Below are 18410 nucleotides of genomic sequence, written 5' to 3'. Positions count from 1 at the left end.
TAGATACTTGCCACATGAACACATTAAATTCAGCCTTTTCCTGTCTATTTGAGGACGTTGTAACATGGATTCGAATTCCGCCAACCTATAATGAAAAAGAAAAAGGTAACATCAAGAAGGGCAAAGGATCAAATTTAATAAAATGTGTACATTTTCGGATCAAAACATTTACCTTGCCCTGTAAGTCGCCATCTTGAACACTTTTCCCTCGTTCGCGCTTGCAGCTGACACTTTTCAACAATATTTTTCCACTTTTTAAGATTTTGAGAATTTAACATCAAAACAGCTATTTAATCGGTTTTATATCTAAATGTATGAATTTTAAATGAAATATTACGACAACTTTAGATTCGCTTAACGTTACTGTTTTCTTTCCTTGAAAGAGGACAAACATGGCTGAACTTTCAGAAGAGGCCACTGTACATTGTCACAAATAATCAAGGTCCTCGCCAGAAATACGTCATATGTTACAGTTGCCAGTGCAGTTTTGTAAATTGGGTAAGGATGTTTGACTTGCCTAGACCCATATTCTATTAAGTTTCTGCTGTTTTAACAGCATGCTAACAAATTTCACGTTGTCACAATGACGGCATAACACAGACTGCAGTTGTTCGCTGCTACGGGGCTCTTGGCCTAGGCCCAGTGCCATTAGTCTACAGATTTCCCGCACTGAAAAACGAAACAGTGCATGGACTGGTCGAACAGAGCGTCACGATATCTGAAAGTGTAGAAAAGTAATTCTTGGTTGTCATGTTGCCGTGTATTATGCTCAGAATCTGAAAGAAAGTGTCACAGTTTCAGAGTAGGGAAGTAATGCCAACAATATTTTTGGCTTTCGAATCCGAATGTCGTGCAGTCCTCACAACAAAAACACTTACAAATTCAAATTTCCATAAATTAAGTAATTGAACACCTGCCAATATCTCATCAGCAGAAGATTAGAGGTAACACTACCTGTTTTGCAGTAATCTGACATTCCGGTGTGTGACATCCACACTGGCACCACAGATCCTTGCTGTAGCCCACAACTTTTCCCGGCGATTTTCGGATGGTGGAGAAAGGTAGGCGAACCTTTCTCCGCCACCTAAAATGGCAAAAATAGCTGAGGAAAGTTGCAGGCAGCAGCTACACAGATCTAGCCGCGGAGGAGTCTCTAGGAGACTGGTAGATGCACTTTGCTCACAAATTCCTTACAACATTTACATGTAATCATACCCCCTAGGAAAAAAAGATACGCTAAAAATTATCTGTTATTTGTGATGGTAATTCTGCAATATGCTGCTGAAATATCAAATATTCAATCTTTCTTCTCGCTCAGACTTCCGATAACATACATTGAATTTGGTGTGCAGTGGGCATGTTTGGGGAGGGGTGGGGGGCAGCCAAGCAAAGCAACATTTTTTCATCTCACCACTTTAATACCACTAACAACTCCATCTTATACAAATCACTCTTATTAAAGTCAGTCTCCTGTATTTGATCTATCCAAATGTTGTCTTTTATTTTTGTGTCATCCCACAGGTATGATTTCTGAACTTTTGACTTTGAGGCAGTGTGAAAGCAGGAAATTATTGTCTGTGGATGGTACACTACTATGAAGTTCCAATTTTCAGATTTTCTAGTAGGCTAACAATGATCAAAAACACTGTATATGTTCCCTTATAGATAGTGACTAGATTTGTTTTCTAAGGTTAATTAGGATATCAGGCATTGTGATTTCACCAAAGGTCATCACAGGGCATAATTTGCATCATAGAGATATTGAGCACTGTTTTTGCGGAAGGGAATATTATTTTCATGTGCCTCTGCAAAACAAAATTTTGCAATTGCATTTTGTAGCTATGAAAGTATGGTGAAAATTTGTCCAGTCTGTGTGCTTCTAAGTTCAGGCCAAAACTGGAAAGAAAAACAAAAATGTTTATTTTGTTGCAGTTGCTTTCTTATTGGAAACAATTCAAATAAGCAGAAAGAGAGACTGAATCACAAAATTTGCATAGGTGAAAAATTTTTTCGTTCTAATTATTTTTTCAACTGTCTTTTTTTCTTATTTTTCTAATAGCATTTTTCATGTAAGCGCTTTCTTGGAGGCCAAGGACAGATTATTCACTGTCATACAGAATGGAGATGGCTGGGGCAGCTGATGAAGTCAGTGAACCTGACTCCCTCTTTGAAATCGCCTGCGACTTCTGTCTGCAAAATATTGCGTCTTTTTTTGTGTATACTCAAGATGCATCAATGAGCATACGGCAAGGCATTTACATCCCCGTCGAGGTATGTGACAAACTTGTCAATCGGTGCGCAGCTCAGCGGAAGATAAACGCTGATTTCCTGTCTTTGTTTTCGGACACGTCGATGACTAGACTATCACGTCTGAACTTAAACGGCTGCCATGGCATAGGGCATGGACTTCAACACATCTGTGGACATGACCTTGTGGAGCTTGACATCTCTGACTGTCAGCTCGATCCATCTGCCTGGCAACATTTACAAAAACTCAGTGGGTCGCTGCTTTCTCTGAACGTTCATGGATGCAACCAGTTGATGATGGGGGTCATGCCGGAGCACTTCCAAATGACAAAGCTGCGGGCGTTGGACATTGGGAATACAAATTCTCCGCCGGCACTGTTGAAACAGCTCATACTACCGCTTGTCAATCTGACATCACTTGATGTGTCCCAAGAAGTCAAGAATGGAGATTTGACTTTCTTAGATTCTGTGAAAGACACTCTGAGGTCTTTAATTCTGTTTGACTGTAAATTAAGCCTTGATAGCTTTCGTTATATCTGTCAGATGAAAGCGCTTCGGTAAGTATGCATGTACAGTCTATCTACGGTACCACATTTGACACTGAAAAATTAAACAGACATGCACAGCAAGTGAAATATCCCATGATTTGATTGACTGATCTGCACAGAGATCAAGCCCCACAGTGTGATAAATCTCTTCTGTACACAGAATACCATGGTGAGATTTTGTAAACAGACAAAACAAATTGCTGGTTCGAGTATCTTTCTGAATGCCATATTTTCAATATCACGAAATGTAATCATTTCTGCTTGAAGATGATGCAGTTTTGCAAAACTTTGAAGAGACAACTCATTTGACTTTAAATGAAATAGGGAAATTAAGTTGCATCTGTTGTCCAAGAAGTAGATATTAATTTGTTATAGCAATCTACATATTCAGTGGGTTATATTTTGTGGCTACCTCCTTTGCTGATAACCTCACTTTGAAAAGCTCAACATTTGAAGTTCACACAAACGTAGGTTTTTTGTGCGGATTGCTGCAAAATTTTTATCAGTCACTGACTTGATATTTGTATTCTGCCAATTTGAGACTGAAACTACAAGGACAGGAGCGGAACAATGGTTAAATTGGTACAATGATATCTACTGTATGTGTACAAATCAGAAAGCATTGTGGGAAATTTCACATGCTGTGACACATTGAGGTGAAAAGGTCAAACTTTTGCCAGTGAAGTTTTATTGCCCTTCCATGGAGGAGTGATCTTCTCAATAGTGTATGCATGAAAAACACTGACCCTTCCTTTCCTCTTGATAAAGAACAAGTAACCCTTCACGTTACCAAACAATTTGCATTTCTTTAGAGAGCTGGTAATGGGTAGTCTTCCTACATTCTCACTTGAAATGCCATTTTGCCAATTATTTGCCTTGTCAACAGAGTGTGTACATGTTTATGTAGTCAGTCAGCAAATTGTCAACAGTGTACTTCAGCAGTTAATTGTCAAATACGAAGTTTGTAACTGTACCGGTAGATATGATATGTTGACAATGTAACCAATAGGCACTGCAATATTGTCTGAGAAGAACCAAATTAAATGTAGGTGGTTGTCCCATCTGCAGCTATCCATGTGGGACCCATCCAATGGGTCTGTTACTGCACGCCGCATATCCCAATTGCATCCCTCGTGCATATCCAAAATATTAAAATAGCCGCTGTACCGAAACTGGTGACTGAGGCTGAAGCAGCTTCATGTAAAGAAAGGGTCACTAGCAAATTTTATTTAGCAAAGTCTTAGTGAGTTATCAACATGCATTAAATGCTGAATATGCTACACTTGCTCAACATTCATTGCCAGTTTCTGGAAAGAGGCAGTGTTCATTGACAAGAAAGTTTAGACAGGATCATGACTGCCTCCCTAGTTACATCAGTTGGAAAACTATGGGTCATGTCATTTCTATTCATTTTTCATAGTCTAAGAGCAAGATGTCAATATCATATGGTGCCAGCATGTTAATACGAATGTGGCATGTGTGTACATGCACAGACAAGCTATTGGACTTGGGGTGCCTCCCCAGAGGAGAAAAGACCAAGTGTTCAATATAAAAGTGCAAAGCAGTTTCAATATAAAAGCAATATCATATCTGTCCCTGAAGTATGATGCATTACAGTGATCAACAGACCTGTCCCATGATTGCTGTGGTGCATGAAACCTGTGTCATGGAAATTACTACATTATCCTTTGAATAATTTCTGCTTTTGGTTGTAAACACACTAAACTGCATTATCTAAAATGATCTTTTTTTTTTGCAGACATCTCGACATTTCTCAAGATGTGGATGTGCTGGAGACGGTGACATCACCAAATGTGTTGCCCCAACTGATTGCCAACTTACCCAATCTTGTGTCACTAGATGTATCTGGAACGGACATCGCGTTTACAGAAAACTATGTTGCTATTAGGTAAGAGTAATCGCCTAATGTTATTAGTATGTTCTTTGTGATATTCGCTTGGATGTTGTAGATCGCGTAGTTTCAAGTAAAGGTGTAGTTTGAAATACATGTATTTATACACATATAAAACCTGTGAATTTGTCACTTACCCAAACTCTCTTTCAAAATCAAGAAGGGGTCACTGCACAAAAATTTATACTAGAGAAACAAATAACCCATCATTTCTGTCAAAATAACCACCATCCCTGTGTAACTGCTATAGGAACAACTGAATTTTGGCTTTTCACAAAAGTGAACAGATGAAAACTTTATTTACTCCGTAAGCTTCAAAATAAGCCCCCATTAAATAGCAAACAATCACTTAATTGTAAAAGTTTGAGAATCGATATATCTGTCCCTGGAGGCATGACCATTCTATCTTAAATACCGCCACCTGATTCAAACGGGATGCCTGTGCAGTGTTAAAAAAATATCAATAGACAATGCAGATACAAAAATCTCGAGAAGTAATCTTCACGGGAGAACTTGCACTAACCGCATCGTTGCTACTTATTTTAAAGTTTAGCACATTTCAAAACATTGCCCAAACCATAGCTTTTTGTTTATATGATATTTGCAGACTCATGATTGTCGCCTTGTTTCATTCACAATACCAAGATGATGAATATAATGAATTAAAGTTAAATACCTGTATAAATATGACTAATTTATTACTGAAGTTAGAAAGGAATTTGACGATATGATACAGTGTGTATTTTGTAATTACTACCGGTAGATTAGGGTTGGTACTTTGCTCCCAAGTATACCCCGTCGGCCATAAACTTCCTTGAGTTGGCGGAATATCTTACAGTCTGAAACAACAATAGAATAAGTTATGAAAAGTAATGTCTCAGCCAAGTTAATACAGCATCTGTAATACATCAACAGTGTCTGTTAGACTGGTAAAAAAATTCCACAATACCGTATGTGAAATATGTAAAATGCAAATTTATTCAAAACTTTCAGTTTATGAATATTTCAGTTTGTAGCCAATTGGTGGTCAAAAAAAGTCAAGTTTACAATGTACAAATCTTTAGGCTGCCAACACTGTTCTTTTCCAATTAGTGCCTTTAATTGGCTAATTATTTTGGAAATCTCGTGGAGATTTGTCCAAGTTTAGCAAATGGGATTACTTTGCATTTACTAAAAAACTCATGTGCAAGATACAGAACTTTTATTTGACTGTATAATGTAGTGCACAGCACAACTGAAAAAAAAACTTTAACCTTAATATCTTCCATAGTGATGATGGCAAGAAAATGAAGAGTCGAATAGCTGGCCTGGCTGGGCTCACCAAACCCCTGGAATTCCTTGGATTGCTGGATGCCAGCGCCTGTGAACAGGAAAACATACCAGCGTTGAAGGTAAATCTGTTTTGTGAACTTCAGTGTGCTTCACACCTCTTGTTTCATTTAAGAGAGATGAATTATCTTTTTTTCAGCTCACATTTGGTGTACCAATGTGAGGTTATCGTATAAGCTGAATCAGTTCATTTGCATCTGATTTGCATGTCTGTATGTCTGTATATTTGTGGGTATGTGCGGATGTATGTCCGTCACACACAAAGGCTCCCATACCGCCAAAGCTACCATCTCAGTATTTGGTGTACAGGTAGATGCAGGGGTTGAGATGTGAATTTGTTCAAATGAACACATCAGTGTCAAAAATGTGCAAATGAGGTAAGAAAAAGTGAAATCCTGCAAATGTGCAGGAGGCATGCCAGTGAGAAACAGGCAAACTCCACTGATCTTGACTCATTTCCTGTCATTGTTTATGAACTGTTACATATTAACAGACCAGCTGTAACCATAGACAGTAGATGGGGAGAAGACCGTTTATACTAAACTAAGAGGGGGCTTGTTTCTGCTATGCATGTTGCTAAAGTTGACCTCCAGTACCTAAAGTTAGACCTTAATTACTTTTGTCATTCTTGTTTTTCTGGTTTAAATATTTCTTGTTGTTTTTCTGGTTGTACTGTGCAGAAATCATTGCCAAAACATCAACGTAGAATTTTCCTCCACTGAACAGATAGAAACAACATTTATTGTTGATCATTGGTAACCCATACTGGTATATACCAATTCTGATCAAATTTGAGCGACACCGTATAATTGCGGTAGTTTTTAACCATTGGTCTCATTACGATCAGTTTTGGCTCACCTTTGCATGCTAAAGGGTTTTTTAGAGGACCTCAGTAGGTACATGTATGTACTCTAACTCTTACAACTCCCTAGTCTACTCATGATTGACACAAAATAATGTACAATCTGCTAATCTTCAGTCTTGCCCTCTCCACTGACTGAAACATGCCTTCCTGTCGGTTGCCACATGCCTGTCTTCTACTCTGCTTCCACAGTACCAGTATGAAATAACCCAAAGGCATTGTTTCAGATATCCACCTGATACTACTATCACAGCATTAATTAAACAAACATCTTGTAACTAGCTGACACACATTGTGCCATTCTTATTTTGACCAACTTGATCTGATGGTGACAAGTGAACTAACTTGGGCAGATAAGAGTTGTCTGCTAAACTATTGTCATTGTTCAACATGAAGGTATCAGGCCAGAATGATGAGCAGCAGATACTGACAGCTTTAGAAGCCTATGTGACCAGGACACCTTTCTTTGTCAAAGCTCTGAACAGCTTGTTTGACATTGCCAGGGTGGCAGAAATACGGAATCCGTATCAGGCAGTTAAGGTAAGGACAGATGATGCAGTAAGGTTGTCTTACTCATTCTTTTAAAATAATTACTATTATTATGTAAATATGTATGTAGTGAGAAAGATGTATCAAAATTTAGTTGGAGTCAGTGCATGTGATAAGCTGCGCCAAATGTCCTGGTGCATCCTTTGTGGTATTTTTGTAATAACATTACCGTTTATAATACACATCTCACATTTGTGACTGGGGTGTCAAATGGGCCAAGTTTTAACTGTTTTCTTGCAATGTTAACAATTTTTCTTCCAATTTACATGATTTGTTACCCTAGTGTGGAATGCTATCTTCCACAGCCTATGGATAGCCTGTAAAATGTTAATGTACAGGGCGTAAGAGGTATTTCTGCAATTGTGCCATGTGTCCCTTTAAACCGTTCAACAGTGAACGCGCTATGGTAGCTGGAGAATGCACTGTACATGAGGGTTTGGGACACCTTGAAATGGGAAATGTTACAGAACAGTCTTTTTGAACACAGGAAAACTCTATTATTCTATCTCAATGGAAGATAAGAGTAATTTGTCGTATCTTCATAAATTAGTTAAAGTGACATTTTGTGACATAAATGTCATATGTTAAATGTACCAGTATCAGCACAGTCATGCACTATGACTTGCATCGTTTAACTTCATTTATTTTGACAAAACTCTGCCTCTACATCATCAGAACTGTGAAGAGAAGTTGAACTCTACCCTCTCCCTGCGATATTCTGATTTGTTAATCCAATACTACAGCATTCAGATAGGTTGATTGAAAATGTTATATCATTTGTGGCCCACATTTTTATTGTACACAGGTATGCAAAAGTAATTTCACTGAGAAATTAGTGAAGTGATTAGAGTGAGTGATAAGTTTGTCAGACAGCTGCCCATGGATCTTGACTGCAAACTGAATTTATCCAGAATAAAACTCACAGCTAATTGAGTGAAGTTCAGATGGAAAAAAGGAGAAAAGACTGAGAGAAATTTTGAACGTAACACTCGGCATATGTCGCAAAGAGTCCACATTTAATGTTGTAATGTTTCTTATTCTCCCAGTGTATTGTGGCTGGAATGGACAGACATCGTGACAAGACAAGCGTCCAGATTTCAGGAAGGTACAAAACTCATTGAATTGTGTAGAATTTTCACCATCTCTGAATGCACAGAAATACAGAGTGCAAGTGTATGAAGATTTGTTCAAAGTTATTTACAACTTCAATCCTATGTACATGTATCAATGTATGTATAGTAGTAGCACATGAAACACATGCATTATCCAGTACAGCTGTACATTATATAGATCTCACAATGCATGTACAGATACATACTGGCAAATGCACTGATGTGTTTAAGTGTACCTACAAACAAATATCTGTACTGGTATGTGCGTAAATTGATTTACACACGAATACATACCATTACATATGCATGTACCGGTACGTATATGTGTAGATAAATGTATTTATATTCGTGTATAGGTAGCATGCATGTATATATATACATACATGCACAAACGGATAGACATAGTCACAGACACACACACACAGACACACATTCATTTATAGAAACATGTATACCAATACATACATATGTACATACAAAATATGCTTGATATGTATGGGTGCTTACATGTACTCACTGATACTCTTACACATCCCAAACAGTGCGAAATTATCATAATGATAAGACCTGTACGGTCATGATTGGTATTTGAGCACTCCATCTTGTGTGAGTGCATCTCTTCTGTGTGTATGTATGTATGTATATATACATGCATGCCATATATACATTAATATAAACACATTTATCTACACATATACTACTGGTACACTCAGTCTTGTGGCCAGAGTGGCCTGTGTGACTTTGGGCACCAAACTACTTATAAGGGTGACACAGATCAATTAGAATACCAGTACTGGTGTACCAGACGTACAGCGAAAGAGGTGTATTTATGAGTTGCAACTATCCGTAACTAAGAATGTTACGTTTCAATAATTTTAAGTACCATGTCATTGAATAAACATTTTTGAAATTTGTTTTTTGTATTCTATCAAGTGCCTCACTCTACCACCTGACAAAGAGAGATGCCTATGCTAAATTGGGACACAGTCTCAGAAGGTAAGCTGCACGAAACAAAAAGCCTGGAACCACTTTAGTCATTTCTTCAGGGCCCAACTTTGCCATTGCAATACCAGTAATTAGTCTCTGCACACTTAAGGTACTGGTGCATTTATATGAGTGACATCAATTTCATTAATATGTTCTGCATATTGGTATATGTACCCGTAAGTTTCTGTGTATTGGATATTCAGGGTTTGTTAGCAATGATTCTCAATGTTTCATGAAGTCAGCTACTAGTAGATCCATTACCAGTACATTATGTTAATGCTTGTAATGTTCAGAATGGCCAAGTTGAAAGGCATACACCCATACATACAGTAACGGGAGCTAACACGACGATGACAGAGCACTGACTGTCCGATTTATTCATTTTCTCTTTTAAATACACAAAATACAGATGCAGGTGCAAAATACACAGGTGCAGTGCCAATACTAGATGCAACAAATTAACATATGTATAGAATGTACAGGTCACTACAATGCTTACAATGCATTATGTCCTTTACACTGTTGGATAGACCCACTCTACATCTGAAAATATATGATGAGACAAACTGAAATTTGAATTCATTAGTGACCAAACATGATCATATATTGAAAATTTGAGATTCTAATCATAGGATCAAAAAGAATATCTTGTTCATGTTGAAGGAAGTTTGGTTTATTTGACAACCAGTTTACTGTTGTGTTGAAGTCACGAATGGACAAAGTCAAAATTGATAACCTCTAGAATGCTTTTGACAACTATATCGGCAAAAGTTCTTTTTGGCCCCATCCCTGGAAATCACTTTAATCACAGACTGTCCTTGGAAGAAGCACATCAAATACAACTTTTGGAGGGGTTTAGAATTAGGTTTAGGGTTAGTTTTAGGGTTAGCATACTTAAGAAAAAATTGGGGTTAGGGGACCTTAAAGAACTCTTTCCACTATACGTATACCAATATAGTGACTACAGCTATTGCCCCACCATAGATATGAAGGGTACTAGCAAATGCACATTTTCTGTTTCAGGAAATCTATAGTGGCATTGATCAACGCCATGGAGAATCTGCCGCGCGAACCCACGCTGCAACGAAATGCCTGTCTGACATTATGCAACTTCAAAGTACCCGAAGAGCTGGAGTTCGTTTACGAGCGAGTGGCCCGGCAGCTTCTGCGACTCGCAACCGACGAAATGAACGATGACTTCATACAGAAGGTGGCAGTGTACCTGTGCAATGCCATAGTGTGCCAGGTGGATGGTGTTCAAAAGCAGCTGGTTGGCAAGATAGGTGTGGTAAAGGTTGGTAAACCCAAGTTTTGCAAGACGTCTTCATTGTACGCCATCATTCCAAAGTCCCTGTTCATTGGCTATACTACTGTACACTATGGAAAGATAAAGCACTATTATATTTTCTTAGTGTGCAAACTTTTCCAAAAAGCATGCATTTATAAAGATAATATAGCAGTTACATAAAAACTGATAGTGGACACACTGATCAGCTGAACATGTACGCATGGCTAAGCATTATGTGAAATTTAGGTAAGTCACTGATAAACCCGCTATGGCAATCAGTGCTAGGAGAGTGAAGTTTGGATTTCACATCATCTTTCCAAAATGGAGGTAACACGTATCATCTTCCCATATGTCTCACCAATTGTCTGTGGCTCACCTTTCCCCAATTTCAATGTTCCCTCCCAAAGACAATGTTGAAGTTAATCAAGGAGAGACTGGAAAACAGAAATTGTGATGAAGTAATGGAAATAGCCTGGAGTACTCTGTGGAATGTTACCGGTGAGTGAGAGTTAAATATTACATTTAATGTTATTTCGTATTGCATTTCTTTTGTCAGTGTTCCAGTCCAGTTGGATGTTGCAGCAAGTCTGGGTTCAGAGATTCCAGATCTCGAACTTGATGGTGCTTTTTCACCTGATCAAAATATGCGTCACATCGCCTGTCCGAAAGTGAACAAGGGCTTGGTGTTGACCATTGTCACTGTACAAAGGAAGAGTTGAATTTTTTTTTTTCCCAATCCAATAACGGGACTAGGGTTTTTCCAATCAAAGGACTGCCAGTAGTGTAATCCATTGTCAGTGGTATGCTTAGTACATGATGTGGTTTGAGACACCTTCCTGTCAATTTCTATAAATGTCAGGTGTATGTGTTGGCCATATACAAGTTGAAAATGTAACAACTAGGCGTGTTCTTGATTTCAGATGAAACTGCTGAGAATTGCCAGATGTTCTTAGAAGGGAATGGAATGCAGCTGTTTTTGGCCTGCTATTCTGTAAGTGAAATAGTTATCCCCATTCTAATTATTGTCTCATAAATGAAAAAGAACACTCTAAATTTAATGACCAACTGTAGAAAAATTCTATCTACAGACCAATTACCCATGTTATCATGTTGGCCCATAGTGTTTCTGTATACTTTTCCATGCCAAAGATATATCCACAAAAAATTTCACTCATGAAAAAATCTAAATCAATTTTATTGTAACTTTTACACTTCAAAGATTAGTCAAAATGATATTCAAAACTTAATGGGCATTCAATTGAACAACCTTCTTTGATGTATATTTTTTCCATCCCAGACATTCCCTGGCAAACCGGAATTATTACGTAATATGATGGGACTGCTTGGAAATGTGTCAGAGGTCAGAGAACTCAGAGAAGAGCTCATTAAATATGCAAATGTATTCAGGTGAGATTGCTTGATTCCTTCATCACCGTCTATCCCCGCAAAGTCAGGGTTAAAGAGTATGTATCATTAGGTTTATTTGAAGCCAAATACTTGACAAAGTGACAGGCTGTTCTCTAATGTTTGCTTGCTATACTTGCCCATGAAGTTTTGTCCGCCATGAAGAAGGGGATACACCTTTTGTGAATTCCCCTTTGTTCAGCCTACCAGTGACAATAGTTCCTCTAGCTCATATATGTGAAAACATTTTAGAACACCTTTGCATTCTGTTTGACTCTAAATCTCAACCTGATGTCCTAGGTTACCAGGGGGTCAGGTAGACTGAAAGATCCACCGCTCGAGGGCGCTCTTTCTGCTCTCCTTAAGAAGGGAGCGTAGAGAGCGCCCTCGAACACTGGATCTTTCAGTCTTAGGGGGTCTGCGTTCGAAGGTTGAAAAGACGTAACTCTCAGGTGAAATAGTAAATGAAAAGAGTTTTTCTAATGCTTCACAAATTGTAGTGATTTACTGGACAATCACAGCGATGGCATTGAAGTGAGTTACAACGCGGCTGGTGTTCTCTCCCACATCGCCTCCGACGGCATTGAAGTCTGGAACCCACTCGTGTCTACCATCGACAGGAATGCAGTCTTGACGAAGATGGTGGAAGCCATCGATTCATGGGATCTGAATGCCCAGAGGAACATAAACTACAGGTGAGCAAGTTGCCTTTCGTCAGATATGACCGCTTTACATGTCAGCTTTTTTATTTCAGCATTTCTAGCCAATTTAATATTGCAAATAATCTACAATTCAATATTACATCTGTTTCACATTCTGTCTTGTACAGTTGATGAAAGAGGAAAAACTAAAATAAATATGGGAATATGACCTTAAAAGGCATTGAAAGTGATACAGATATTTCCAACATTTCTGTGTTTCAAAAACAGTTTTGCCATCAAACGCTTACCATTGTATTGATATGTCTTTTCATCATAGATTTTTCATGTCAGTGTTTAAGTGTTATTGTTGAAACAAGTAATCCGTGTCCAGACATAGATCCAGTACTTCATTTGATTTGCAGTGCTGACCTTACATAGATCTGCCTGCTCTACTGACAAGTCAGTTAACATTGCTGTTGTCGGTATGCCCAGAAAGTCATGGCAGAAAATGTTGAAACTGATTTTAAAAGTTGGAAGTGTGTAGTTTATCAGGTGTGCTCAAATGTACCACACCACATCAATACTGTCATTTGTATGCGCGTCTGGAAGCAGTAAGGTATCTGTCAGATGACAGCATATTGCCAAAATATTTGCATCCGTACTAGGAATAGAAAGGGCCATAGCTTTCTATTTCAGAAATGATACATTATGAAGGTACTCCCTCAAAAGCACAAGTGAATTGGAGGATGTGAAGCCTTAGGTTTCCAAACATTGAGTCATCAGTTACATTTTCTGCTGTTTTATGTGTAGAAAATGAACGTACATAGGCACCTGTGGCCTGCACGCTGTACAGTTACTGTTATTCCAGCATATGGGCTTTGTGATTGCTTTCTTGATATGGTTTGTCTGTTTTTCTCTTCACTCAAGGTCATTTGAACCAATCTTGCGTCTTGTGTCCTGCTATCACACTCCACAAGTGCAGCTTTGGGCCGTTTGGGCATTGGCAAACCTTACAACAGTCTACCGTAAGTCAAGTGCATAAAATAAATTACACGATTTTGTACAAAAACAGATAAAACTATTGGCAGAAGTTGCATTTTAGGGCTTCATCAACTCAATGTATTTTGAATCATGGGGAAAAAAGCGGCAAGTTCAGTGCTTCCATTACATGATATGGCAAGGATCATCTTCCAATGGGTATGGCATTGTCATTTACATTCACGCCACACTGTGCGTATTGGCATTACTTAATAGTTATGCAAATACAAAGAGCCTGGTTTGAACGTGAGTGGAGAATACCATACCCATCAGAAGATGGTCCCTGCCATATCACGAGATGAAAGCACCAAACTTGGCGTTTTTTCCCATGATTCAAAATACAGTGAGTTGATGACGCCCTAAAATGCAACTTCAACCAATAGTTTTATCCGTTTTTGTAAAAAATCATGCAAGTTACAAGTGCCAAAAATGGCTTTTCCGGAATAAGTGACCCAAAAAGTAGCACATATGTAAAATCAGCCTTGGTAAACTTCACCTTTAAGGCAACTTTTAACCATTCTCTTTCAAAATCAAAAATAAAAATCAGGTGTCACTGAGCAAATTCTGGTACTCCAGAAACAAATTATCAAGTATTTATACAAGCTTGAAATTTAAATTTGCAATTCAAGAATGGAAGACAGTGTTAAAGTACACAATTAGAAATCGAGTGTTCATCATGTCCTTTCAGCTGAGAAGTACTGCTCTCTGTTGAGAACAGAGGGTGGCTGTGACCTGCTGCAGAACATTCTAGAGCATGAGCCACCTGTGCTTCGAGTCAAAGAGCTGGCACAGAAGACGCTGAACAATGTAGCTGCGTTTGAACAACAGGAAAGACTGTAACGAGACAGCTGTGAGTTCTGAGAGGTAAGGACTACAAATGCCTTGGAATATACACACAGTCAAGCTACATGTAATCTTGTCTTCATCAAGCTGAGATGACATAGTCAAATCTTGATCCCAATTATAATAACACAATCGCCAGCATCTTGCAACTTTGTCAACATCAGTAATAATGCGCTCAATCAAACTATCTGTCTACAAATGATGTGTTCTGTTTCATCCATGGCATATCATATTTTGCATTTGCTGCATTTCAAGGAAATGACAGTGTGGGTCTGTTTCAAAAATTAAGGTAGCATGCACCTCAAAAGTGAAAGACTTAAACTTTTTGCTCAAACTTTCCTCAATGAACCTTTCAAACATTCTCTTACCAAGATCAACAATAAAAAACAGAGGTCACCATGCAAAGTTTGGTACTAGAGAAACAAATTACCCAACATTTAGCAATTTTTGAAGTTCAAAATGGCCGCCACCCCTGTGTCCACTTTATGGGAGAAATAAAATTTTTGATTTTTGAAAAACTGAGACAGTGAAAAGATTTTTTACTCTGAGAGCTTTCAAATGAGCCCCACAAGTGGTAGATCAAACAAGAAACTGAATATCTGAATATCTGTCCTCAAGGTGCATTCTACCTTAAGACCATACATTTTTTAAAGAGGTGTAATTTGCTATACCCACAGTATGCTCCAAAACAATGCTTCATCATTGGTAGAAATTCCATATGCATTTGATAAACACATACATACATGTATAGTAGGTACCAGTCAGTGCCTTACGTACTCTGTTAACAAAGCCAATTCAATGTACAGAATTTTCACAGAAAAAAAAATGTTGTAAACAGTAGAAGCTAAGAAAAATCTGAAAATATCAGGCATTGCAATCAGTCTGTTTTTGTTTGATAAGAATATGAGTCACAAAACAGATAAAAACCAATTCTTGGCTGGTATTTATAACTGTATACTACTTATCTATGGACAGAGTCTTGAAGAATCAAACAGCAGTTAGCATCCATGCCTAACCCCTTAAGGTTTAACAAATCTGGTACTTTCATTAACCTGTTTTCCCCATTCACCTGTAAACACGTCCACAATCACTGTAGATAACAATGGGTTTGGGCCAAACCATTGTGGAGAAGGGGTTGAAAAAAAAGGCCATGATTTCCATTTCCAATATGATTCTCTGTCCTTTTGCAGTGTCCAGACAATGGAATGGAACTGAAGTTTTTTATCTGAATGATGGAAGAGGTATTTTAATAAGTGGCTTCAAGTGACAATGATGACATGGGAGTGATGTCAGTTATTTTTAAACTAATATAATCTACGACAATCGCTGCAAGCTTTAGATAGATGCATTAGACCTGTTGCCGGTACACATGATTTCACGGGTTACAGTGATGATACAGCTGCTGCTACTTTACAAAGTGGATATTTCATATCATATCATACCCGTCCGGTATATTGACGGCGCAAAAAAGTAAGGTGATCGATGGAGACGTGAAAATAACCGTGTTATATCTGCAACATAGCACAGTTGTAACACTTGCCAGTTCTCAGCTGGAAAAAAATTCCTTTTTTGATGTTTTTACCGGAATTTCAATATACTGTTATGATATGATAGCAATAAATCACACCCAGCGACGGTATACCACTCGATTTTGACCAGTTCACTTCATATATGCACTCGTTATCGCTCGTGCATATGTGTCGTGAACTGGTCAAAATCTCGTGGTGTACTGACGCTGGGCATGGTTTGTTGCTTGAATACTCCATTTGTCATTTGGCCATGCTCATAAAGAAAAGGAAGTCGTCACATTTGACATGTAACATTGATCTTTGATCTTTCGTGTTGATGTAATCAGATTTATGAACGCCAGCCTCACTGGTGATGCAGTGCTCACAAATTTTTAACAGAGAACAGTGTTCTGTGCTTCCTCGGCTACAGATCATCTTAAACTCCAGAGAAGAGGAATGAGACATTGACAGCGCCATGTCTGTCAATACTACCCTGTAATATTCATGTCATTAGTAGTATCACAGACACTAGGGCAGGGCTACTTTGCTGAAATTGAAACTTGTGATTCACGTCAAGGAAGAACTTACTTCAGTGTGTAAATCAGAACTTTCACTCACAGTAAGACATCACTAGTTATATCCTACCCATAAAACTACTGGGAATAAGGCCATGGGTGTATGTTAAAGTAGCTTGTTCATGGAATGTTGTACTATTTGTCCTGAGTTCCTAGCAGATCTTGCTCATTCTAGCTCAAGTTCAGTTCAGATTACTCACCATAGTACACCAGATGTGACGACATGTACTTGCACTTTCGTTCATTTTTCTGCAAGTTTAGCTTCCTTCAAAGGTGACACTCAAGCAGGCAATCAGATTTTCCCATCATGTGTACCCAAATAAAAAAATTAAATGTTCTATTATGACTTCACTGTAATATACAATGAAATATGTGCACTAAAGAAGAAAAAAGCTGCGTATGCCATATATACATAGAGTATAATAAGAATATCACAAGTTTGGACTGTTGAAAGTTGTATATTAACCAGTCAGAGTCTACAGCAAACATTATTGCTAACCCACTCCATGAATGAGACTGCATTATGAAATATCAACAAGGGAGTGTTTTCTGTAATTATCATGAAATATACTGTATAATGTAACCTATATTCCAAAATTATGGCAATTTTGTCATGGTATTATTCTTTCCACTGACATTGAATTACGGAAATTAGAGATCAGACATTTTATTGCACTGTCAATAATGAAGTATAAAATGCAATATGTCATTGTATGATGTGCTAGCATCATGTGTACATGATCTTAGCTGTGGTTAACATTCTTATTTCGTCAGTGAAACATAATTTGTATTTGAATTAAGAGAGTGTCTCGACACACTGTAAGCTTCCCTATCCTATTATGTGACAGATTGGAAAAATTGGACGATTGTATAGTGATTTGAGCTCTCTCAGATATGCCTTGTGAAATCTGTGGTGTAGATTCAGGGATTAAACTTGCCATGAGAATTTACATTGAAAAACTATGATTGCTTTAAGTTGGTGAAACTATAGGTGGTTTTCTGCTGTATCCATTGGTATTGTATAACATGGTTTGTATTTGTAAGAACAAGGAATGCATAGTGAACTCATTATCAGATTTTGATGGACATTACAGGGAGGGAGTCCGTCCTGTCAGCTGCTGCGTGATTTTCTTTTTGATGAACATTGTTTCTTCCCAGAAATTGGCGATGAAAGTCATACAAATGTCAAGTAAGTTCAGAATTTGATACGTGTTCAGACAGTTGTTCACCAGTTTTGAAGCTTTCCAATCACTGCAAGACATTGCCAAATAAACTTTGGTTGTGCTTTGTCCCTCTTTTTGTATGAACCTGCTTCGGCTGCAGTGACCAGTTTCGGTAAAGCCACCATTTGAAAGTTTCGAATGTGCACAAGAGATTTAGGGATATGTTGTGCATATTAAGAGACCCGTTGTATGGGTCCCATGCAAGCAACTTGAGATAGGATGAGCCCCCTCCCTGTAAAAAAGAAAAGGCAAGTTTTTGAAGTTAATTCACTGTGAATCCTACATCAAAGCCAAACTTGTGTACTGTGTTTCAGTCAGTGGTTTATTTTTTATGTAATCTTTAA

General features: G+C 38.1%; 2 protein-coding genes and 1 long non-coding RNA gene across 4 annotated transcripts in view; 1 reads left to right on the top strand and 2 right to left on the bottom strand.

Moving 5' to 3' along the window:
- LOC139128332 (TBC1 domain family member 13-like) overlaps positions 1-1179 on the bottom strand; it is a 15947-nt gene extending 14768 nt beyond the window's left edge. The window contains exons 1-2 of one of the 2 annotated variants that reach the window (XM_070694130.1): positions 955-1179; positions 12-85 (exon numbers count right to left, since the gene is read on the bottom strand). In XM_070694130.1, the coding sequence (XP_070550231.1) occupies positions 12-66 (55 nt within the window). In that variant the 5' untranslated portion in view covers positions 67-85; positions 955-1179. Of the gene's footprint in view, positions 1-11; positions 86-172; positions 231-954 lie in introns of those variants that run through there. The other variant, XM_070694129.1, reaches the window with a different exon arrangement.
- LOC139128331 (protein zer-1 homolog) lies at positions 382-18410 on the top strand. The gene is made up of 15 exons (XM_070694127.1): positions 382-498; positions 2060-2804; positions 4555-4704; positions 5978-6098; positions 7295-7438; positions 8494-8552; positions 9493-9555; positions 10570-10840; positions 11242-11332; positions 11755-11825; positions 12132-12241; positions 12739-12933; positions 13807-13904; positions 14606-14781; positions 15951-18410. Exons 2-14 carry the CDS (start codon positions 2119-2121, stop codon positions 14755-14757), a joined length of 2211 nt encoding a protein of 736 aa, XP_070550228.1. The 5' UTR covers positions 382-498; positions 2060-2118; the 3' UTR covers positions 14758-14781; positions 15951-18410.
- Positions 5381-6069, bottom strand: LOC139128333 (uncharacterized). Its single transcript, XR_011551258.1, has 2 exons — positions 5961-6069; positions 5381-5546 (listed from the first exon to the last, which is right to left on the bottom strand). It is a non-coding gene; the product is annotated as an uncharacterized lncRNA (long non-coding RNA).

This window comes from Ptychodera flava, unplaced genomic scaffold (genome assembly GCF_041260155.1).
Source record: "Ptychodera flava strain L36383 unplaced genomic scaffold, AS_Pfla_20210202 Scaffold_50__1_contigs__length_938362_pilon, whole genome shotgun sequence".
NCBI classification, from domain to species: Eukaryota; Metazoa; Hemichordata; class Enteropneusta; family Ptychoderidae; genus Ptychodera; species Ptychodera flava.
This window is presented reverse-complemented; position numbering and strand designations above follow the sequence as displayed.

What these genes read in the sequence shown, in the direction of transcription:
- LOC139128331 (XM_070694127.1), top strand. Translation starts at nt 2,119, where the DNA reads ATGGAGATGGCTGGGGCAGCTGATGAAGTCAGTGAACCTGACTCCCTC. An exon ending in AGCGTCCAGATTTCAGGAAG is followed by an intron (nt 8,553 to 9,492) that starts GTACAAAACTCA and finishes TATTCTATCAAG; the next exon opens with TGCCTCACTCTACCACCTGA. An exon ending in TACTCTGTGGAATGTTACCG is followed by an intron (nt 11,333 to 11,754) that starts GTGAGTGAGAGT and finishes TCTTGATTTCAG; the next exon opens with ATGAAACTGCTGAGAATTGC.